The sequence below is a fragment of the Dromiciops gliroides genome, chromosome 4 (assembly GCF_019393635.1).
Source record: "Dromiciops gliroides isolate mDroGli1 chromosome 4, mDroGli1.pri, whole genome shotgun sequence".
Taxonomy (NCBI): domain Eukaryota; kingdom Metazoa; phylum Chordata; class Mammalia; order Microbiotheria; family Microbiotheriidae; genus Dromiciops; species Dromiciops gliroides.
This window is the reverse complement of record NC_057864.1, coordinates 197927390-197950807: the sequence shown is the minus strand read 5'-3', so window position 1 is coordinate 197950807 and position 23418 is coordinate 197927390. Positions and strand designations below refer to the sequence as shown.

At 48.9% G+C, this 23418-nt stretch overlaps 1 protein-coding gene across 1 annotated transcript; it reads right to left on the bottom strand.

Annotated features, from left to right (window-relative positions):
• Nucleotides 1-2125: 2125 nt before the first annotated feature.
• Nucleotides 2126-22798, bottom strand: UNC13D (unc-13 homolog D). The gene is given in 30 exon segments (XM_044003293.1): nt 2126-3385; nt 3605-3801; nt 4516-4639; nt 6819-6939; nt 7433-7516; nt 7874-7945; nt 8051-8156; nt 10076-10155; nt 10946-11014; nt 11225-11431; nt 11643-11741; nt 12348-12491; nt 13086-13206; nt 13563-13693; nt 14030-14081; nt 14861-14958; nt 15061-15135; nt 15373-15463; nt 15767-15891; nt 16053-16170; nt 16393-16496; nt 16667-16759; nt 16940-17044; nt 17710-17779; nt 18023-18091; nt 20921-20965; nt 22007-22173; nt 22175-22195; nt 22580-22639; nt 22748-22798. Coding segments are annotated over 30 exon segments (3009 nt in total). The 3' UTR covers nt 2126-3275.
• Nucleotides 22799-23418: the final 620 nt, after the last annotated feature.

The following is a 23418-nucleotide window of genomic DNA, read 5'->3' as shown; positions in this document are numbered from 1 at the left end:
TGAAGACCGTGAGGGATTGCTCTCTCTTAAGACCTGTGGCAGGCCATACAAGAAAGTAGACCTCAGCCTAGTGTTGCCCACAGGCTGACTATATGACAATAGTACAACCTAAACCCAGAGAATTCGGGTTGCATGCCTTGCAGCAGTCTCAATCAGGGAAAGAGAAGCCTTAGGGGGAAAAGCCCAAGCTAGGAGGTAGGGGGCACATTATGACCTTAAGGGCAGCCTGAATTGAGGCTCCTCCCTTCCTTCAATCCTAGAATGCCCCTGATGTTCCTTTTCCAAATACTCAGATTCTCCCCCCAGCTCCTACACCCACCACTTTATGTTGACAACACAAATAACTGAACAATTGCCGGGCCCTGTGGATTGGGGCACTTGTTCTTTCCTTTTCTGTTTAGATACCCCTCTCAACTCTGGACCCATGCATGAGGATCCATGTATTAGTCTTGAGGGAGCCTGGCTTCTAAAAAAAAGGGTTAGGTTCTTTCTCATACTCTCTGGTGCTTTATTCTCTCAACTCAGAAAATTACTTAAAGTTTAGGTTTGGTTCATATCCTCCCAGAAGGGGAGAGTAGGACAGAACTTGGTGTACAGAGTGAAGCAGGTATGGGAAAGCTAGTTATTTCTCCACACAAAGGGTAGACTTAACACAAGAGATTCACAAGTGCTCATTAACAAAGACTTAAGCAGCAGTAATAACTATCTACTGTTGAACTCTCCTTGGAGGTTGATACCCAAAGCATGAAGCATTCATGTGACTGCTGAAATGGCTTTGCTTCTTCACAACTCTGGGTTGCCCAAATGAATCCCTCTAGATCTCTGCCTTCTGGCAAGTCAGGCCCTAGGCTAGGCTATTGAAGTAACAACCATTCTCCAAAAAAGTCCTAGAACATTTGCTAGGGAATTCTACCAACATGCAGCTGCCAACAGCTGCGGACCCAAGAGCTCCCAAATTCTCAAAACACATATTTGCCTTCAAGGATGGGAATGTTCAACTCAACATTGCTGCTTAATTATCTATTCAGCAAAGAAATGAAGCTAAAGGGGCAGCTAGGTGGCACAGTGGATAGAGCACTGGCCCTGGAGTCAGGAGGACCTGGGTTCAAATATGACTTCAGACACTTGACATGTACTAGCTGTGTGACCCTAGGCAAGTCACTTAACCCCAATTGCCTCACCAAAAAAAAAAAAAAAGCTAAAGAGGCATCCCAAGACCAAGCTTCAGACTCACCCAGAGAAGACAAGTGTTCTCTGCAATCTGCTTTCAGCCACCATATTGCTGGGGTAAAGAAAAAATGGACATGCTGCCTCTAACCCCAAGAAGCTTAAAGAGTCTTCACCAAATTGGCAAATAGGAAGAGTCTCAGAGAGTGAAGTCGCTTCCTTTAAGGTCTACCAAGTGGGTTATTTCTGGCTTAGTGGCCAATCCCTGGCACAACCAACAACACTTCAGCTTTGAGCCACTTATGTTCAGCAGTATCCTGGACACAGGTTCAGCACTCCACGGGGTGGGCTCCAGCTAATTCAGAGCAAGGGACATGCTTTTCCCTCTCCTACCAACTATACACACACACACACACACACACACACACACACACCTTTCAGACCAATAACCCAATCTAGGCTAAGAGGACTCTTCTAGATCTGATATGGGCTCCCTTCTTGTGGCAAAGGCCCTAACCTTGGATTATCTGAGGTGCAGCTCTGCTGAGAGACACCTGGGTGGGTATTGGGGCACTGCTCTGCTTATCTTGAACACATAGCTTCAAACCCAATGATTACAAATTCAAGCCCATGCTTACAAACTCAGATATCCCTAAGCACATCTAGAGATCCTAGAGCAGTAAGAGACAGATATTTCTATGAAATAACCTGGTAAAGATGCTTTTCCCCCTCAAAGCAAATGATCACAGTTCCAGAAACAAGGACAATAAGACTACAGAACTCCTCTCTTCTCCACCCCCATCGCCACTTCACACCACAGCAGTGGGGAGAGAATAGCTTTGCAGTTGGGTAGGTGGGGGCCAGCCCAGGCTCTTTAGCATGTGACCTGAGCCCAACTGTAGCCACGGGGTCCCCCTGCAGAGAGCACAGTGGATTTTCTAGGAGAACAACGTATTTTTATTGTTTCGGCTAAGAAAGAAAAATCAATGCAGGGGCAGGGAAGGCGGAGCTTTTGACTCCTTAAGTTGATGACCTGTCAATCAGATCCCAAGTTCCTTTCACTCTTCTGACTCTCGATCTAGGCTCCAGGAACTTTGAGAACAGGAGTCCCCAGTAGCTCATCACAACCAGAGTCTTGTCTATTCCCCGAGCCCAGAAGATAGGGCTCAGCTCCCAGCCATCTTTTCCCTGGTCTGCTGCCGAGGGTTAGACCCAGGTGTGTCACCAAAGCAGCATCCTACTCCCTCCAACTGTCAACCCCCGTTCCAGAGCCACGAGGCACAAGGGAGCAAAGAGCCAGGGAACCTGATGAGGGCTCTGTCTCCTGTACTCCGGGGGCTAAGCAGGTAGGAGGAGGCTCACCCACTGGGCGCGGAGTTGAATTATTATTGCTCTGCCTCTGCCGTTTACTATGGGCAAGTCACCCCTTTTGTGGGCCTCAGTTTTCTTCTCAATAAGGGCTTGGGGGGCAGCTAGGTGGCGCAGTGGATAAAGCACTGGCCTTGGATTCAGGAGTACCCGGGTTCAAATCCGGCCTCAGATGCTTGACACTTACTAGCTGTGTGACCCTGGGCAGGTCACTTAACCCCCATTGCCCTGAAAAAACAAAAAAAAACAAGGGCTTGGATTTGATGGTCCCTGAAGTCCCCCGACTCTGACCATGACTGTTGGAACAAAGTTCAACCAGAACATTTTTTTTCCTGTGAGAAAGGATAAGCATCTAGTATAGACTCTTGTCTCTCCCTTCCCCGTTTCTACCTCGGAGTGTTTTCCCGGTTTTGAAGAATGTCTCTGAACTGGAGAGGAGGACAGTTGTTGCCCATTCCTCTTAAGGACCTAAGTGGAAAAAACCAGGAGGAGGTGGAGGCATAATGGTTTGGCGGGATCCCCAGGGGGTTCATTCTACACATACATACCCCTTCTAGTCATTACGACAGTGGACTTCTACTGTGACATTCTGAACCCTTCAAGGGTCAGTGTCAACCCCTAATCACTCAGGAGCTTAGGGGTGCTGGGCTGGGCAGGTGAGGAGTATCTACTCTGGTAAGAGATGAAGGGAAGATCCTAGGCCTAACTCAGCTCCTGGGCCCATGCAGGACCTGGCCAGTTTACTGCCCCAAACGCTCAGCCTGTTTGGCACGCTGCCTCCGGAGTTTAACAAAAGCTTGAGCTTCCCGATCACTCTTCCTTATGTCCAGCAGCTGCAGGATGAGGTCCCCTGGGGAAGAAGATAGAAAAATGGGAGGAGTTAGAGACCTGGGAGAATCAACGCTTCCTGTTCTTATTTCCCTGCCAGGGCCTCACCGCCCCATGCCGAGGTACTGACCATCCTGCAGGACAAATAGCCTCCCACTTCCTCATGACCTGCCTCCTATCCCTCTTTCCCAGACTTCCACAACCCAGGAAACCCAGGCCTTTCCCCCAGCAGATAGCGTACCATTAGAGGCAGGGTAGGTGAGAGCCAAACGTGTCTGAGGCACCTGGCTAGGATTATTGTCCTCAGAGAGCCCCAGGACGGTGTTGAGAGGGAGGAAGGCCTCTCCCTCTAGGTCATCGGTCCCTAGCCTGTCATGATCCAGCACAGTGAGCAGGAGGCAATTGCCTTCCTTCCGGCACGACTCTGGAGACACCAAGCTGAGGGGCGCAAATATGTGAATGACCCCCGAAACCTTCCCTTCCCTCATACAGACCAGAGTGTTGGGGCTTCAGCTCTTCCATACAAATGAAACGTAGAGCCCGAAAAGGAACCGTGTGTGTACACACACATTCGTGTATGCGTGTATGTGTGCATGTGTGTTGGGGGCCTAGCAGAAGTCTTAGCCTTTTTATGTCCAAGACTTTGCAAGCCAGAGCTTCCCATTCTCTTTATTCAATAGACTGCCACAGTGAATTCAAGGTTTTTTCTCATTCAGCAATGGACTGGACCCCCCAGGACTACAGACTTCACTCCTGCACCCCTTTCAGCCCCCCCAGGCCCCTCCTTACCAGCCATCTGGGAGAAGGAGCTCTGAGCTTGTTTCCCGGGGGAGGGGCCAATGGTAGAGGGATCTCAAAGCAGCTTGGGGGTCTGGGTTCAGGGAAGGACAAGAAGGCTAGAGAGCTGATCTAGGCCTGGGGAGGGAGCTCCCGAGGTGGCTTGCAAAGTGCTAAAGAGGGGCAGCTAGATGGTGCAGTGGATAAAGCACTGGCCCTGGATTCAGGAGGACCTGAGTTCAAATCCGGCCTCAGCCACTTAACACTTACTAGCTGTGTGACCCTGGGCAAATCACTTCACCCCAATTGCCTCACTAAAAAGCAAAAAAATAAAAACAAAAAAAAACAAAGTGCTAAGGAACAGCCAGGACTCACAACTCAAAGGCTTCATCAAAGAGGGGGTGCAGCTCCTTTTTGAACTTCTGTGTCTCCCGAGGGGCCACCTCTGCAAACTCATGTCGTGGCTCCAGGGTCAGCTGGACAAAGGGGTCACTGGTGCCTGGGAGAGGAAGCAGGGGATGGGGAAAGGATCACCTCTGCCCTCTTCCTCAACCTGTGACAACCCCCCCTACGCTCCCCCACCCCCAGCACGCTCCCCCCCACCCTCACCTTCTTCCCAGTCAGCTGGAGCAGTGCTGACTTCCCTCATTGTCCAAAGCTGGGCACCTGGAACTTACTGTGCCTCCTCGGCTTCCACAAAGAGCAGAAACCCTGGGCCCTCCAGGGAGGAGAAACCCCTCCCCGGCCAAAAATAAAACAACCCCCACTTCTGTTTCCCGTGTTCCCTATGCCTGTATTGTCTGTGCTCCCTCCCCACCTTCACCTCAGATTCCCCCTCTACTTTCCCCTCGGAGCTGTAAGGACTTGTATCCTAAGGCTTCACTTAACACTTTGCTTTGTTCTCTAATACAAAGGTAGGATATTGTGTATTAGGATTTACTGTTGGTTTCTCCTACAAAGCCTGTGGCTGTGCTAATGATGGCCCCAGGGGTCCTGACTCAGCCAGTGGAGGCCAAGCTCAGGAGTGGCCCTACACCCAGAAACAAAGGCTTCAGGGCAAGGCCCAGCAATGCACTGTGTCCAAGGGCCATTTTAGCTAAATTCAGAAAGATTAATCACCAGGCTGGCTGCAGGGGGTGCTTTGGTCTGTGCGTTTGTTTTTGCCCACAACAATTCTAGAAGAGTGTTAGAAAGGCTGGAATCCACATTAGGGGAAGAGGTCACAGAATCACAGAATTTTATAGTTGGGAGAGACCCATCTAGTCTGACTGGTCTCCAGACGCCCTCCGGCTTATTAATGTTCTTAAACTGTGGTATCTAGAACCAAACACAGTATATCAGCCATGGGCTAACCAGGACAGTGTTGTTCAGTCATTTTTCAGTCGTGTCCCACTCTCTGTGACCCCATTTGGGGTTTTCTTGGCAAAGATACTGGAGTGGTTTTCCATTTCCTTCTCCAGCTCATTTTACAGATGAGGAAACTGAGGAAACAGGGTTAAGTGACTTGCTCAGGATCACACAGCTACTAAAGTGTCTGAAATTGGATTTGAACTTAAGTTCTCCTGACTCCAGGCCTGCCAACTCTATGCACTGCACCACCTAGCGGCCCAGAAAGATAACACCTCCTTATTCTCTAAGAATAAGCTTCTAAAGCTATTCTTTATTGGTCCGCTAGATAGTGCAGTGGATAGAGGGACAGTCCTAGAGTCAGGAGGATGTCAGTTCCAGTTTGACCTCAGACACTTAGTAGCTGTGTGACCCTGGGCAAGTTGCTTAACTCTGTTGGCCTCAGTTTATTCGCCTGTAAAATGAGCTGGAGAAGGAAGTGATAAACCACTCCAGTATCTTTGCCATGAAAACCTCAAATAGGGTCACAAAGAGTCAGTCACCACTGAAACAACAAAACGACTTCTTTACCCTAGCCTGAGATTACCTCAAATTTTTTGGCTGACACATCATGCTATTGACTCTGAGCTCAGAGTCCACTAAAACTCTCATATTTAAATTTTTTCTTTTTTTTTGGTGAGGCAATTGGGGTTAAGTGACTTGCTCAGGGTCACACAGCTAGTAAGTGTCAAGTGTCTGAGGCTGGATTTGAACTCAGGTCCTCCTGAATCCAGGGCCAGTGGCTTATCCACTGAGTCACCTAGCTGCCCCATATCTTTTTTCGACAAGTTGCTATCTCATCAAGGACCTGAGTTCAAATCTTGCCTGTGCTACATACCACTTATGTGACCTTGAGCATGTAGCATAATCTCTGTGGGTGGCAGTTTCCTCATTTGTAAAATGAAGAAGTTAGATTTTAGGGAGGGCAACCATTCCTAATGTCCTTACTACCCCACCCAGGTCCTTTCCAACTCTGAATCTATGGATCACATGATCTATTCTGTCCTAATGAAATTGATTTTTTTTCAATGTGAAGTATAAGACTTTGCATTTACCCTTACTGAATTTCTTTTTTTTGCTGGGCTCTCCATACTGATGAAGGCATGGGACCTTGACATAATGACACATATCTTTATCTTATTTTCCTACTGGAGTGAAGACTATGTTGTATCTTCTCCAGGCACTATAAGATTTCTCTGAATATAGGAAGTGCTTACTGAATCTTTGTCACTTTGTCTTTGCCCATGGGAACCCGCTGCCCTCCCTGTGCCTGGCTTTGCCTCCCAGCTCACCGTTGGAGTCCAGGGGTAGCAGGTTGGAGGCACTGAGCACCTCGATCCGCAGCTTCTGTTCTGAGAGTCGATAGGAGGCCTTGATGGTGATGGCCCCAAACTCCTCTGAAGTGGTATCCACCTTTGGGAGGGAGGGGGTATGAACAGCAGCAGGTGAGAGGACAGGACAGGTGGTAAAGAAGATGGGGCACTCCAGGGGTTCATGTGAATACATGTACAGAATGGTGGGGGTGGCTGAGAGGAAGCTAGAGAAACCTGCTCCCTTGGGAGAGGGATGAAGGAGGTGCCAGGAGCTTGGGGGGGGGGGGGAAGAAGGTATTTCAGGTAAACTAGAACACATGTGCTCCCTAAGACCATGTGTTCATGACAGATTTGAAAACCCTTCATCCTGACCAGCCATTACTGCTCCTGGATAGACCATGCAAGGTTGAAGCAGGCAAAAAGAATCAGCCTTAGTGGGGCAGCCAGGTGGCACAGTGGATAAAGCACTGGCCTTGGATTCAGGAAGACCTGAGTTAAAATCTGGTCTCAGACACTTGACACTTACTAGCTGTGTGACCCTGGGCAAGTCACTTAACCCCCATTGCCCTGCAAAAAAAAAGAATCAGCCTCACCTGTTGCTGAATGCGATTGCTGAAATATCTTTGAATGAGTTGCTGACTGGAGGATGCCTGCAGTTCCAGCTTCCTCTGAAGATCCTGGAGGTCATAATAGACCATAAAATGAAGAGAGTTTAAAGGTCATCTAACGCCTCATCTCATAGGCACAAAAACCAATGGAGGCAAAAGGGCCCGAGGACAAAGAAACAGTCAGAGGGCCATAGTCAGAGAGAAGGGAGATGGAGATAACAGCAGAGCAGAGTCAGGGGGCACACAGTCAGGAGGCACAATCACACAGGAGGCTGGGACCCTCAGAGGGTGATGCAGATGGGGGTCAGAGTAGTAAAGGGCACATAAATAGGGGTAAAATCAGATGCAGGGCACAGGCAGAGACAGAGTCATAGACACAGATACCTGCTCCCCCACTAATCTCTCCACCCCTCCACGGGTCCTTACCTGCAAGGAAGGTGTGTGAAGGGCTTCAGGGGACAGGCCACAGCCCTCAGCATAAAAACAGAGCTCTAGGTTCTAGGCATTGAGACAACAATGATCACTCCCTGGAAATCTCCTTCCTCCCTCCCTTCCCCCCAGTTCCCTCCCATTGATGATAATATTGTTTACCCCCCCTCATACCTCCAGGGCAGTCTTCAGCTTTTGAGAGGTAAGGGGTGAACCCCTCTGGGCTGCAGCTGTTTGGGTGAGCACGCTGAGGGTATGAGTCCAGAGCAGCAATAGGAGACTGGCCACCCAGAGAAGGTCAAGAGACAGAGACACAGATGTCCAAAACAACTCATTTTTAAAAACCTATTTCCTCAGGGGCAGCTAGGTGGCGCAGTGAGTTGAGCACCAGCCCTGGATTCAGGAGGACCTGAGTTCAAATCCAGCCTCAGACACTTAACAATTACTAGCTCTGTGACCCTGGGCAAGTCACTTAACCCCAATTGCCTCACCAAAAAACAAACAAAAATACATTTCCTCTTCCAAATTTCCCTATTTCTGTTGAGGGCATTACCATCTTTCCAGTCATCCAGGTTCTTAACCTCAGAGTAATTTTCAACTCTATCTTCATCTCTCACATCCAGTCAGTTTCCAAGGACCACGATCAATCAGTCTCTCTCTCTCTCTCTCTCTCTCTGTGTGGCAATCAAGGTTAAGTGACCTGCCCAGGGTCACACAGCTAGTAACTGCCTGAGGTTGGATTTGAACTCCTTACTTACTTTAGGGCTAGTGCTCTATCCACTGAATCACCTAGCTGCTCCCCTCCCCCCCCCCCCTTATCTCCTCTCCAGTCACACGGCTACCACCCTAGTTCCGGTCTATACATATTGCCTCTTGCCTAGACTATTGCAATAGCTTCCTAATTGGTCTTCCAGCCTCCATCCCCTCTCCAATCCATCCTCTGCATAGAGATACATGATTGATATTCCCTAAAGCACAGGTCTTGATGTGTAACTCCCCCATTCAGGAAACCCCAGTGGCTTCCTCTTGCCTAGGAGATAAAATACAAACTCAAACTATTTAAAGCCCCTCACAGTTTGGCTCCTATCTTTCCAGGCTTGCTGCACATTACTCTCCTTCACAGGTTCTACCTCATTTCAGTCAAATTAGCCTACTTGCTACTCTCTGTACATAACAGTGCCTTTGAACAGGGCTTTACTTGGAATACTCAGTGCCTTCCTCCCCTTAGAAGCCCTTGCTTCCCTCAAAATTCAAGAGCTATTTCCTAGAGCTGATTCCCAGAGCTGCTAGTGCCCTCCCCACCCTTGCTATATTACTTTGTATCAATTTTGTGTTTTGTGTGTCTGTTTCACTCGGTAGACTATAAGCTCCTTGAGGACAGGGTTGCTTAATTTTTGTCATTGCATGCTTAGAGCACTTAGCAGTGCTTGGCACATAGTAAATATTGCCTTTTCAATGAATGAATTCCAACCTCATTTCTTTTTTCCACTCTATTCACTTTAACCATTACCTACTTTAAGTGTGAGGCTGAGAATGGGGTCCCTCTTAGGAAATAGTTTATTATTGGGGATGGGTGGGAAGGGAAGCAAGGCGCTGGCTTTGCTCAATATTTTTATCAGTGCTTTGGATGAAGTTAATCATACTGCAGATGACAGAGTTGGGAGGGACAGCTGATACAAGGAACCAAACTAATGAGGGGAAATTTGATGGGGGTGAATGGAAAGTCCCCAAATTCAGTTGAATAAATATGGGATGGAGATTCCTGACTTGGCAGAAATACATGTGAAAACATACACACTGACCAAAAGCTTGATACAAGCCCAAAGAGTAAGTTGGAAGTGAAACAAAACAAAACAAAAAACCTAATGCCATCTTAAGCTGCATTAATAGAGACAGAGCATCCAGACTCAGGGACATTGATTGGATGCCATGGTTTTCTGTCTGGGTCAGCTGGGGGCACAGGGGGACACATTTCAGGAAGAATATTGACAAACTGGTGCCCGTGGAAGGCAGCCAGGGTGGAGAGGGATCCAAAGACCCCATCCTAGGAGGATGAGCTGAGGGGACTGGCAAAGTTTAATCTGGAGAGGATAAGACTTGGGAGAAGATACATCTTCAGGTATCTAAAGGGCTGTCATGTCTGAGAGGAATGAGGCTCATTCTGTGTTGCTGTGGTTTTGGTGGGGCATGGATCCAAACCTGTTAAAGTTTTCCTGCACCAAATTCCTGTTCATGTAATGAAGCTCTGACTCTAAGAACTTCATCAGAGGTAGGATGGCCTAGGGGGGAAAAAAAGAAGACAGTTGTCTCCCTGCTGACATTTACCCCCTGGCCTGACCCACCAGCCCAGCCTGGCCCTTACTCTCAACCACAGAAATATCAGCTAAACAAGACCTCAGAGGTCATTAAGGCCAACTCTCTCATTTGATAGAAGGAAAGACTGAGACCTAGGGAGGGAAAGTGATTTACCCTTGCCCCAACAACCTATGTAAGATTATTGAGCAGGGGCAGCTAGATGGCGCAGTGGATAGAGCACTGGCCCTGGAGTCAGGAGTACCTGAGTTCAAATCCGGCCTCAGACACTTAACACTTACTGTGTGACCCTGGGCAAGTCACTTAACCCCTATTGCCTCACTAAAAAAAAAAAAAATTATTGCGCATACTAGCTTTGGAGTAAAAAAAAAAAACTACCAAAACCTGAGTTTTAGTCTGGTCTCAGCTATTAGATGATCTTGGGCAAGTTTGGTTGTTTTTTTGGTTTGGTTTTGTTTATTGAGGCAATGGGGTTAAGTGACTTACCCAGGGTCACACAGCTAGTGTCTAAAACCAGATTTTAACTCTGACCCCCCTGATTCCAGGGCTAGGCCACCTAGCTGTCCCATGGCAAGTTATTTAAATCTCTCTGGACCTCAGTTTCCATTCTTGTACAATGAAGATGGGGTGGAGTAGATCTCTAAGGTCCTCTAGTTTTCAATTCTATGATTCTTTGAAACTCTCATAGCTGTAAAGACTCTAGTCAATGCCCCCCACACTCCCCTAAAGGCCCCCTAACCCAAGGGGCTCACTCACATCTTCAGGCAAAGTGGTTTCTCTGGTGCCCACAATTTTCTGGATGTGTCTAGAAATGCCAGCCTCCAACTGCCAACCACAGAGAGATCAGGAAGTCGGTGAGGGGACAGGGCATAGGTGGGACAGAGTTGTTGGCTGAGATCCAGACAGGGCAAGGACATGTTAGGAGTCATAAAGGATGAGGTAACTAAATCAGGTTGAGGATCATGGTCCAAATGAGATCAAGAGCAAGGGAAAGTTCAAAGGGGCCATGTCAGGGTGAATGGATGCGGTAGGTACCTGCTCAGCCAGGGTTCGAACACCACTTCGGATCTCATGGTCCAGCCCAGCCAGGGCACCCTGTAGCTGGGCATGTAGTGTATGCTGCAGCTGTTCGGGCTCTAAGATGGTCCTTGCCCACTGTTCTAGGTCCTTCCATGCCAGTTGGGTCGGGAGCTTCAGTACCACCACCCGAAGCTGTTCCATGTTATTTACCACTACGCACAGCTAGGGCAAGGCTTTGACTCAGTTTATTCCAAGGCACTGCCCATCACCCCCTGCCCTGCCCCTGCCCCTGCTCCATGACATTGCCCCAAAACAAACTCATCATGCAAGTCAGGTATTCCTCCACTTGCCTCCTCCCCTAGACACCCCAAGCCACCCTTCCTTAGCTACCATATATTTCACCACCAGCACCCCATCAATAAAAGGTTCTCACCATATTAGCCGCCTGTCCTTGGTCCTTCTGGTTGACAGAGAGTTCCTTGGCTCGAGCTTTGATTAGGCTACAGTACACCAGAGCCAGCCTACAGGTATCCTGGGAATGGATCACAGTCATCGGGGAAGGAAAAGGGAATAAAGAAACATGGTACATCCCTATGAGGAGGGATTCCAAGGGGCACAAGAGGATGTTGAAGACTTGAGACTTTGTGACAGAGTGAGGATGTTTGGGAGGAAGAGCAGTGATGAAATGTTATGAGGGGTAGAATAATCCCTGAGGATTTGTTTCCTGAGTGAAGGTATTGAAGAGAATACTCACAGGGAAATGTGGAAGAGAAGGGAGAGTCAGGAATACTTGGGTATCAGGGCAGCTAGGTGGTACAGTGGATAAAGCACTTGTCCTGGATTCAGGAGGACCTGAGTTCAAATCTGACCTCAGACACTTACTATCTGTGTGACTCTGGGCAAGTCACTTAACCCTCATTACCCCTCAAAATAAAGAAAAAATGAGAAAGGAGAAATTTCAGATGATGAGGAATGCCCAGAGGCAGGAGATGGAGACTGAAGAGCAAAGAGGCCAGTGTCACTGGGTTGTAGATTACATGATGGGGTATAAGTTGTAGGAACACTGGAAAGGTAGAGAGGAATACTTGGGTATCAGGGGCAATGAGAAAATGGCATGAGGCCCTCCCCCACAACATACCTCAACAAACTTGACTGTGATCATGAAGGAGACCTCGGGGTCAGGCCAATCTAGCTGTCGGGCAGTGTGGCTAATCTGGGCAAAGCATGTGGACAGATCAACGGCAGACGTGCTGTGCTTGATCAACTCACCCAGAGGGACCAGCTTGAGGAGGAAGAAGGGGAAAAAGGGAGATAGCATGAAATATTGGACCCAGAGTTGGGGAGGCCTGGGTTCAAATTCCTCTCCAGATAATTAGATGTGGGTTCCTTAGTCAGACCTCTCCAAATCTCAGTTTCCCTATCTGTCAAATGGGCATAGTAGCGCCTACCTCAAAGGGTTGTTGCGAAGATTAAAATAAATAATCTATTTAAAGCATCTTGTAAACTTTACTGTATAGATGAGTCAGTATTATGATTATGATTATTATTCATTTCAATATGCATTTTAATAAGACTTTGAGTTCCAAATTTTTCTCCCTCCCTCCCATTTCCTCTCCCCAAGACGGCAAGCAATCTGATATAGGTTATATGTGTGCAATCATGTTTGTCGGCATTATTATTAATAGAGTCTAAGGAGAGATGCCTCAGTTGACAACAGATTTCCCATGGGTATGACATTTGGCAGAGAAATGGGAATCATGTCTGTGAGTTCTCCATTGGCAACAGGGGATAAGCATTTAGGTCTCATTTAGACCTTTCCCCATTGGAGGAAAGTCAGCGAGTGTCTCTGTGACCTCTGCTCACTCTCAGGCCTTACCTGGTCCATCTGCACTGCCCGCTGTAGCCGAGCCAATGCCACGCTATAGGTCTTCAGCAGCCAGGCAGGGATGGCTGGGATGAACCATTTGTGGAAGCCATCCAGATCCAGGGCACTATCCCTAGGGAAAGTGACAAGTGGATGCATGTCCTCATGAGAAGGGGCTACCCTGGGCAGCTGAGCACCTTAGAGCCCCTCATGCCTGCCTGCCTGCTTCCCTTTGACTCTCCCCAGACAGCTGCTCTCCCAGGGTAACCTCTTCTAAATACATTCCTCCCTACATCCATTCTTTTTTTTTTTTTTTTTTTTGGCAGGGCAATGGGGGTTAAGTGACTTGCCCAGGGTCACACAGCCAGTAAGTGTCAAGTGTCTGAGCCCGGATTTGAACTCAGGATCTCCTGAATCCAGGGCCGGTGCTTTATCCACTGCACCACTTAGCCGCCCCCCACATCCATTCTTGCCACTCAACACAGGTACCTCTCAGAAGGAGGGGGGACCAGCTGATAGAGCTCCTTGAGGCTAATATAGAGCTGGAATAAGCTCTCCCCCATCTCTGGGGACACGATGCTACCCACCATCTCCATGTGTTCCTTTACCCGCTGGGCCACCTGCAGAAAAAAAGAACTGTGGGTCAGGAATGCCCATGGACACTACCCTGGTACAGAGTTAGGCCAGGCAGCAATAGCATCCCAGGGTGGTGGTACTCTCTGGGAAATGCAGTGGATGGAGCACTGGACCCAGAGTCAGGAAAACCTGAGTTCCAATCTGACCTCAGACTCTCTAGCTGTGTGACCGTGGGCAAGTCACCTAACCTCTGTTTGCCTCAGTTTCCTCAACCATAAAATGGGGATGAAAATAGCAACTACCTCCCAGGATCCAATGAGATGTTTATAAAATGCTTAGCATAGGGAAGGGAAAAGGGAGAAAGGAAGAAGGGGGCTCACAAGCTTCTGCAGCTCCAAGAAAGCCATGGAGAAAAGATCTATCTTCAGTGTGCTAGAGAGAAGGAATTAGAGGAGGAGAAAGTTAGAATGGGTGCACTTACCTAATGCTCTTCCCCCTGCCCCAAGGCTGGGTTCTAAGATCAGTCCTTCCTACTTCCCTCACACTTGGGCTCCTCACAGGACCATAACTAGCAATTTTAGGTACATGGGTAACCTTTGCAAAATATGGGAGAGTAGGGAAAGGGAAGGAGGGAGAGCAGCATGAAATTCACACTCAAATCGATTTTTAAAGACAAATTCATGGCAGGCTGGAGGGAAGGGTGGAGTTGGATTCCAAGGCACTGCCCTAGGTGGGGTGAGAGGAAAAGATAGAAATACTGGTTTTCATGAGGAGACTGGGAGTCTGCCAGGAACTTTCTGGGAAGCAGTGGCTGTAGGGTCGAGGTGGCATGTGGAGGGGAGGAACAGAATTGGGCCAGCATAATACCAACTCAATTGGACTGTGGCTGCTGGGGAAATGTCATAGGCTCTCTAAGTTTTGGGGCCCTAAGTCAAATCCCTGCACACCCTAACAATGGTGCTGTCTCCTATATCCCTATCCTCGGATCCACACTGGACCTCCAGGTTTTGAGCTTCTACGTCTCAGTTCACAGTCCAGACTCCCATCTTCTAGCTCCAATTCTTCTAGCCCAGGCCCCCAGCTCCCAATCTCTTCAGCCCAGGTACCCCTTTCTCTCCCTCTGTCTCCCTCAGCTCAAGTCCCCTGAAGCTAGGCCCCCAACCCTGCTCTCTCAGCCCAGTCCCCAAGGTCCCTCTCTGGCTGTCTCTCACTTGTTGAAGATTTTGTTCCAGGTTCTCTGACACTGATGCAGATCCCCACTGACATCTAGAACCAAGCTCAATATGGCCTTACACATTTCTTGCATGTCCTAGAAGGGAATATGGGTTGAGAGAAGAAAAATAAGTAAATCAAGAATGGGGAAAAGACCCAAAAGCTCTTGATTCCAATCTATCCTTCCCAAACTTCTCACCCCATCCCTGCCTTTCACCTGGACCATGGGTTGATGGTGCTGCTGCTTCAGATGAAACCACTCGAGGGTGCCTTTCTGTGGGAGGGTAGATCCATCAGTATCTGACTCAGGAGCCTGGGAAACCAAGCCCTGGAGCCCACCAGAGAAAGAAGCAAAGTGCTAAGGGCAGTCTGGGAAAGCTGGCAGTTGGAAGGAGGGCCCTAATACCTCTTGGGTCAAAGGGATCAGCCCACCCAAGTAGGAGCATGGCCAGTGGCCAGTGACTGGATAGCCACGAGCATCCCACCCTCACCATCAGGGTAAGAGACATACCCGTAGCACCTCAGTCACCAGAGAAGACAAGGGTGCCCCATTAGGGCACAGCTCCCCAAATGCCTTCATCTTACACATTTGTATCAGGACCCTGGGGGTGGGAAAGAAAAGGACCTATGTCCAAAATGCCCATCCACCCCTATGCCCAAATGGTTCATCCTACTACCTGGCCCTTAATCCAGATCTTTATGCACAATACTGGTGTTTCAAGCCCTTACCTCTCTCCCCAACTTAGAAGACCCCCCCAATCTAACTCATTCTCCTTTTCCATCCACCACCTCTGTCATCACCCCAAGAAGAGAATCCCCTTGCCCACTCCAAATCTGGGGAAACAGATAGGGCTTTAGGCCCCGGAGACCAGGATGGAAAGAAGAAAGATGGGGAGGCATCTTACCTGAGGAGGGACTGCAAACGAGCTGGAGAGCCAGAGGCTGAGAGGGGGAATATAGATCGGAACCTCCGGATCAAGGAGAGTCCATAGGTCAGTAGGGAATTGAAAGAGGCAGCCAATTCTTCCCGCTGTAGAGGGTGGGGTGGCAAGATAGTTAATCCAAGGGAGTGAGGGAGACCAGCATATGACATAATTCTGGGGAGCCCAAGTACCTCCTCTTTCATGTGACTATAAAGGGATCCTTGTCTTCTCAATATTCCTTCCTTCCCTCCCACCTCGTGAGTCCTACCTGCTCTGGTTTCAGCCTTCCCTGTATCCACTGATACTCGATGGCGGTGATGGGGTGCAGCAGGCAGCTCCCTGGGAACTCCAGGCTCTGGTAGAGTCGGCTATAAGCCAGCCACTGCCTGCATCGGGTATGGACAGCATCAGCCTTGCAGAAGGCTGGGCACTGGTCCTTAGATTTGCTGGTCTCCACTGATGTCCCCTGCCCTCTTGCCCAAATCTCCAGCCTAGCCCCAAAAGCTACAGGCACAGAGGGCACAAAGGGGCAATGCCTTCCTTTAGGTTCTAGGCACTGGTGCCTGGGATTCTACAGCACTGGAGAACAGCCCTCTTGGGATACTCACGCCATAGACTGGTGGAATTCAGATAGGTCTTTCTGTGTGGCATGGAGGAAGAGAATGGTAGAGGCCTGGGGGCTCAGCTCGCCATCCCAGGAAGTGCTACCAGCCTGTAAAGTAAGACGGAGGAGGGTGCTTCATATTTAGGGACGTGTGAGCTACCCTGTTCTGAGGCTGCTCAGGGAATGTTTGGTAGAAGACAAAGATGTTCTGGGATTGCCCCAGCTTCCCGGTTCCCTCCCCTGCCCCTCACAACCTCCCTCTTCCCTTACATGGGTACCTGGTGTTGAGTGACCTCATGAGAGACCAACTGCTGAAGGAGGTGGCGATGCACAGTATAGCTGGGATGGGTACGGCTGGCAGTGGTGGCGCGCTACAATAGAGAGCGGGCCATGGACATCTGAGGGGAGGATTGCCCCACGGGCCTGGGCACTTCCCCCAAGCTCTTATCCCCCACTGGGTCATTGTAGGTGAGTCACCAGAGAGAGAAAGGAAGAGAGATGTTGTGTCCAGTTCCAACAAACTCTGACCTCTGACCTTCTGTCCCACTTACCCGCTTATGAATGAGCAGAAATTGCAGGTGGCACTGCCCTCGATCTGGATAAGTCTCTGTCCGTGGTTCCAGAGGGTACCACTGATCCTCCCGGCAGCGCAGGTCCTGTACAAGGGCACACAGATGAACAGGAAAAAAAACATAAATGGTTAAATGGCTAACAGAATTCTAGTGTCCAAGGTAAATTCAGTTGGGGTCAGGGGAAGTGAGGGACAGTAGTAGGCAGGGAACATGGCAATGGGGGTAGATGGGCCCCAGGAAAGGAGTGGCTCTGGGATAACTGGCTAGAGAATTGACTTAGGGAAGAAGATTATATCTGTGGATATCAATGCCCCTAGGACAAAACCCCAGTTGTCCCACTCTACTTATGACTCTACAGGTTGGACACAGGAATATATGGACCAGTGTAAATACTGACAACTACACAGTACACAGGCATAGGAATGCTAAGAACATGAAGCACGCGTCCTATCCCTTAGCACTAAGGAATGCCCTGGCATGGATACCTGGTGCAGGTGACCCAAAGATAGACATGTGGAGAAAGGGGGCATGGATGTAAGTACGGGTGAATAGGACAGATAGGTGACCGAGTCTCTGAGCCTCTCAAGGAAGTGGAGTCACTGAGGGAATCTCCCCTGGTGCCCACTAGCTACCCACACCCATCCTCAAGTATCAGCATCTTCTCCACCCTTCAGGCTAGAGCCGGGGCTACTCTGACCCAGAAGTCCCTTCTTCCCTGTCTCCCCATCCATCTCCCTTTTCTGCCTCACCTGCAGCCTCAGGACACATTCCCCAAGAAGTCATCCTGACCCTTGTCCCTTCCGTGCTTCCTTGAAGATCCTAAGTCAGAGAGGGGGCCCAGTGAGGGAGGAGCTGGGTAGGCCAGGCCAGGAAGGCCCAGATGGGAGTGAGGTGGCATTCAGTCTGGGTTCTGATACCCCAAGCATGGCCACTTCAAAGGTCCTTAGCTGAGCCCAGTGCCAGGATAAGAGTGGGCAGTCCCCCCTGGAAAGGCCTCTGCTCCTATTCCCCAAGCCCATGCACCTTGGCTTTTCTCCCTCTCACATATCATGGGGTCCTCACCTCCGGAGGCCATGCAAATCTGTCAGCTCCCCCAACTTCTGCCTCACAGACTCCACCTGGTCTGCATCCCTTATGGAGAGAGGGAGATCATGTAATCAATGGAGTTAGAGGTGGGAAGGACCTTGGCTATGTTGAGATGAGGGGTGTGGGGACAGAGAGAGGCCTCTCCTAAAAAGCCCATCTTTAGGGGCAGCTAGGTGGCGCAGTGGATAGAGCACTGGCCCTGGAGTCAGGAGGACCTGAGTTCAAATCTGGCCTCAAACACCTAACACTTACTAGCTATGTGACCCTGGGCAAGTCACTTAACCCCAACTGCCTAAAAAAAAAAAAGCACATCTTTATTTGCAGATGCCATAAAACTGCGAGGGGTAGGCCCAACATTCAATGAGAGGGTCAGGATTCAGAAAGACCCCAATGGATCCAAATAGTAGTCTGCATCTGCAAAGATTAAAGTTTAGAAGTAGAGATGAAGTCCTACATTTGAGTTTGAAAACAACCTCATGAGTCCTAAATGGGGAAGGCTGGCTAAACAATTCCTTGTGAAAAAAAGACCTGGGAACTTTAGTGACTCAGTAGGAATTAACACATGGCCGCCTCCAAAGCTAAGGAGACCTCAGGCTGCACTGAGAGAGGCAGTGTCCATGACTAGAGATGATAGTTATCTGCCCTGCTCCAACCATATCTCAAGTACTGGGTTCAAATCTGTACATAGCAGAAGTTGGAGACCATCTAGAAAAGGGCAAGGGAGAATTAAGGTCATTGATCTAGAATTGAAAGGAAGCTTGGAGGGCACTGAGGCCAACCCCTCTATTTTCCAGATGAAAAAATTGAGGCCCAGAGAGGATAAGTGATTTGACTGAGGTCACACAGCTAGTAAGTGTCCTGAGGCAGGATTTGAACCTGGGCCGTCCTGCATTCTAAGCTAAGACCACTATCCACAAAGCCAGGCTGCCTCTCACATGATTCCTATCTTCAATTACCAGACAGTCATTCCTGGAGAAGAGGAATTGGTCTTGTCCTGGTGATGTCCAAAGCAGAATTAGGACAAAAGCTGCAGAGGAAGATTTTTGTCTTGATTTGAGGAAAGTCTTCCCGACAATCAGAGTTTTCTTTTTTTTTTTTTTTAGTGAGGCAATTGGGGTTAAGTGACTTGCCCAGGGTCACACATCTAGTAAATGTTAGTGTCTGAGGCCGGATTTGAACTCAGGTACTCCTGAATCCAGGGGCCGGTGCTTTATCCACTGCGCCACCTAGCCACCCCAATCAGAGTTTTCTAAAGTGGAATGGACTACCTTCTGGGGGAGGGGGTTTCCCTTCATAGAATCTTCAACTGGTTGATAAGCATTTATTAAGCACCTATTATATTCCAGGCACTGTACTAAGAGAGAAAGGTTAAAAGACAATTTTAGCTCTTAAGGCACTCACAGTCTAATGGGAGACAACATGCAAACAAGTGCAGTTATCCCTTCCTCATCACAACTTTCCACATTGTTGGTTTCGATGGGTCAGCACAAGAAATAAAATGGGAATTTGGAGGGAGTTTTGCAGAAGCTGCTGATGGAAGGCCACACAGAAAAAGTTTAGAAACTCAGAAATGAATAAATATATGTATAATATTATATAATATTAATCAATATATTTTATCTTTTAGTGCCATAATAATTCAGACTTTTTTTTTCTGGTACGAGGGGAGGGCCAAAAACTTTTATGCAGATTTTTCAGATTTGAGGGGGGGGGCATGCATCCCTAACACCCTTGATGCAGAAGGGATAACTGTATGTACAACCAGGATATATGCAGGATAAATTGGAAATAATCAACAAAGGGAAGATCCTAGAGGGGCAGTTAGGTGGCACAGTGGATAAAGCACTGGCCTTGGAGTCAGGAAGATCCGAATTCAAATCCAGCCTCAGACACTTAACTAGCTGTGTGACCCTGGACAAGTCACTTAACCCTGATTGCCTCAAAAAGAAAATGCCTAAAAAAAAATAAAAGGAAGGCCCTAGAATTAAGGGGAAATCAGGGAAGGCTTCTCATAGAAGCTGAGATTTTAGCTGGGACTTGCAGGAAACCAGGGAAGCCTGGAAGCAGAGATGAAGAGGGAGAAAGTTGCAGGCATGGGGGACAGCCAGGGGAAATGCCCAGAGTAGGGAAATGGATTGTCTTGGTGGGGAGGAAACAAGCAAGCAGTGTACCTGGACTGAAGACTATGTGAAGGGGTGTAAGGTTTGTAACAATCCTGGAAGGAGTGAGGCGGAGTTTAGGAAAGTCCTTGAACAGAAAACAGGATTTTTTTTTTTTTTGGTGAGGCAATTGGGGTTAAGTGACTTGCCCAGGGTCACACAGCTAGTAAGTATTAAGTGTCTGAGGCCGGATTTGAACTCAGGTCCTCCTGAATCCAGGGCTGGTGCTCTATCCACTGTGCCCACCTAGCTGCCCCGGAAACAGGATTTTTTTAAAAATGGCTAGATTGCCAATTTGGGGCAGTTAGGTGGCAAAGGTATAGAGCGAGGGGCCTAGAGTCAGAAGATTTCTTTCCTGAGTTCTAATCTGGCCTCAGACACTAGCTGGGTGACCTTGGGCAAGTCACTTAACCCTGTTTGCCTCAGTTCCCTCATCTGTAAAATGAGCTGGAGAAGGAAATAGCAAACCACTCTAGTCTCTTTGCCAAGAAAACCCCAAATGGGGTCACCAAGTGTCCAACACAACTGAAAAACGACTGAACTAAACAACAACGAAGACGCCAATTTGTCAGTCATGTCATGGAAGGAATTCTTGGCCAACTATGGGTTGAATTAGATGACCTCTGAGTTCCCTTCCAAATCAGTATCTGGTAGCAGATTGATCCTCCGTTTGCAAGCACGGGAACATGGTGGCTCTCAGTCCTCACATACGTACCACATGTCCAAATGGAAACAGGCAGTGGTGATATCCTCAAATTCCCTGTGAGACAGAGAGGGTGGTGTTGTGGCTGAAGGGGAGGTGGGCTGATAGCCCCCATTCTGCCTGTCTGCTCTGCTCTCTATCTCTCCTCTAGTTCATACCTTTTTTTTTTCTGAGAAAACAAAATAAAACAAACCAAACTATCTTCTCGCCCATTCCAAAACCCTCTTCTCTTTCTCCCACTGCTGAGTCTTTGCCTAAGCTGTAACTCCTTCCCTTCTTCTAAAACTGAGGCTCAAGCCTATCTCCTATGGGAAGCCTTCCTGGATTCACCCAACCCATCCTCTAACTTGGCGACCCAGAATCGTAGGCTTTCAGCCTAAAGGGATCTCAGAGGTCATCTGTCCAGTGGGCAGCACCCAAGACTCCTCTCTGCATCATCCCCAACAATGCAGACTTTGCTTGAAGGGCTCCAATAAGGATTGACCCACTACCTCCTGAGATCTCCTACTTCACATCAGGAAGTTTTTCCTTATGTAGAACCTATCTCTACTTCTACAACTTTCACACATGGCACCTCGATAAGAGCCACACCCCTACCCTCATTAAGGTACTTGGCATCCATGTTGCGGTGTCTGAATATTTATTGTGCATGTAAGACTTTAAGCTTCCTGAGGGCAGGATAAATTAGGTTCTCCCTGTACTCTGAACATTCAGTACAATACTAATCCCCAGGGCAGCTAGGTGGTGCAGTGGATAGAGCACTGGCCCTGGATTCAGGAGGACCTGAGTTCAAATCCAGCCTCAGACACTTGACACTTACTAGCTGTGTGACCCTGGGCAAGTCACTTAACCCCAACTGCCTCAGCAAAAAAAAAAAAAAAGATTAAAAAACAATACTAATCCCCTTGGAGGACTATGCATAATTGCTGTCAGACTAGCTTGGTAGAGTACATACAGCTACCTCTGAAGTATAGCTCCCTGCTGCTTTCATCCCACCCAATAAATAATAAGGTGAGGGGAGAAATGGGGCCCCCAGCTAGGGGTATGCCAGGATGGGGGCAAACATGGAAATTTGGGAAGGAGGGGAGAGGTACTTACAGGAAAAAAGTCTCATCCCACACAGGACTGAGGGTCTGGCTGAGGACCTGAGTCCGGTGTGTCTGGTCTTCAGGGATTGTGTTCTTCACTACGGCCTTCTGCCGTCGCCGATTTGGCCCTGAGCTGCCCTCTGGCACGCTCACCTCCTGCTCAATAATGCCCAGCAGGACAGTAGGGATCACTGTACCCCTGATACCAGGTAAGGAGGAATGAGGGAGGAGGAAGGAAAGGAGAGAAACTCAACCTTTAAGCTCAGTACTTCACCCCCTAATTTAAAGTCACAGAGATCTAGTCAGGGAGGGGACATCTGGTCTTTCTGCCCCTCTCTGGGGTGGGCAGTAGGGGTGGACATCAGGGAACCCAAGAGGGCCAAAAAGAAGCAAGAGATAGAAACTAAGAGTATAGAGGCCTGGCAACTGGGAAGGAGAAGCAGAGGTAACTTTCTTGGTTTGAGATTGCAGACCCTTTTGGGAGAAGGGCTTGGACAGAATCCCCCTCCATCCCATTTGGAGATGACCCTAGATGCCACAGAAGTGAATGGGAAAACGCCCTGCTTCTCGACTCACCACTGACATCCTTTCCAAGAATGCCTTTGGCCTGCTTTACTGTCACCTTCAGGCAAAACAAGGGCTTCTGGAAGAAGGGAACACAAGGGGGAGGTGCTGAGACCAGGAAATGACTGGAGCCACCCAACTTTCACCCCCAGGCTCCCCAGAAGCTTCACCTCTCCCACCCCCTTACCTCAAGATCCTGAACTTTTTGGAGTAGCTGTTGATGTACCTCAGGCTGCATGTGAAAGGCCTAGGGAGTCAGGGGAAGGTGGTGTTTGACCCAACAGACAGTCCAGGGGAGAGGAAGAGAGGGAGAGGAGGAGGAGGAGAAGGAGGATGGGGGCAGAGGATTAGCCACTGGGGAATTAGGAGACTAGGAGGAAGAAGGGCCTTGAGTCTGTATCACTTGATGATACTATGACATGATGTACAAGTTCCAAGGCTGGGGCTGGGGTGGGGGTGGGGGGGGTTGGGAATGGGGGCAGGGGCAAAGTTGGAGGGAGAAGCCAGGAAAGAAGGAAGGAACGACAATGGGTCTTATGTCTCACCTCCTGGAGATAGCTCAGCAGCTCAGCAGCATCAGCTACATGATTGGGCTCCGGTTGGCCAAGTCGGTGCAGGACGGTATATAGAGCTTCCTCATAAAGCAGAGCCTGCTATAAGTGCCCAAGTAACTCTAGTTCAGATACTCCTGGCATGGCTCGGTCTCTGGGTCCCCCCCATATGATTCCTGGGGTTCCCAATCCAACTAGTCCAGAACATTACTTTCTTTCTTTTTTTTCCCCAGAACATTACTTTCAACTTAGCCCCTCCGACCCATCCTTGATGCCATTGCCCAGAGCAGGCACTGGGCACCCCTTA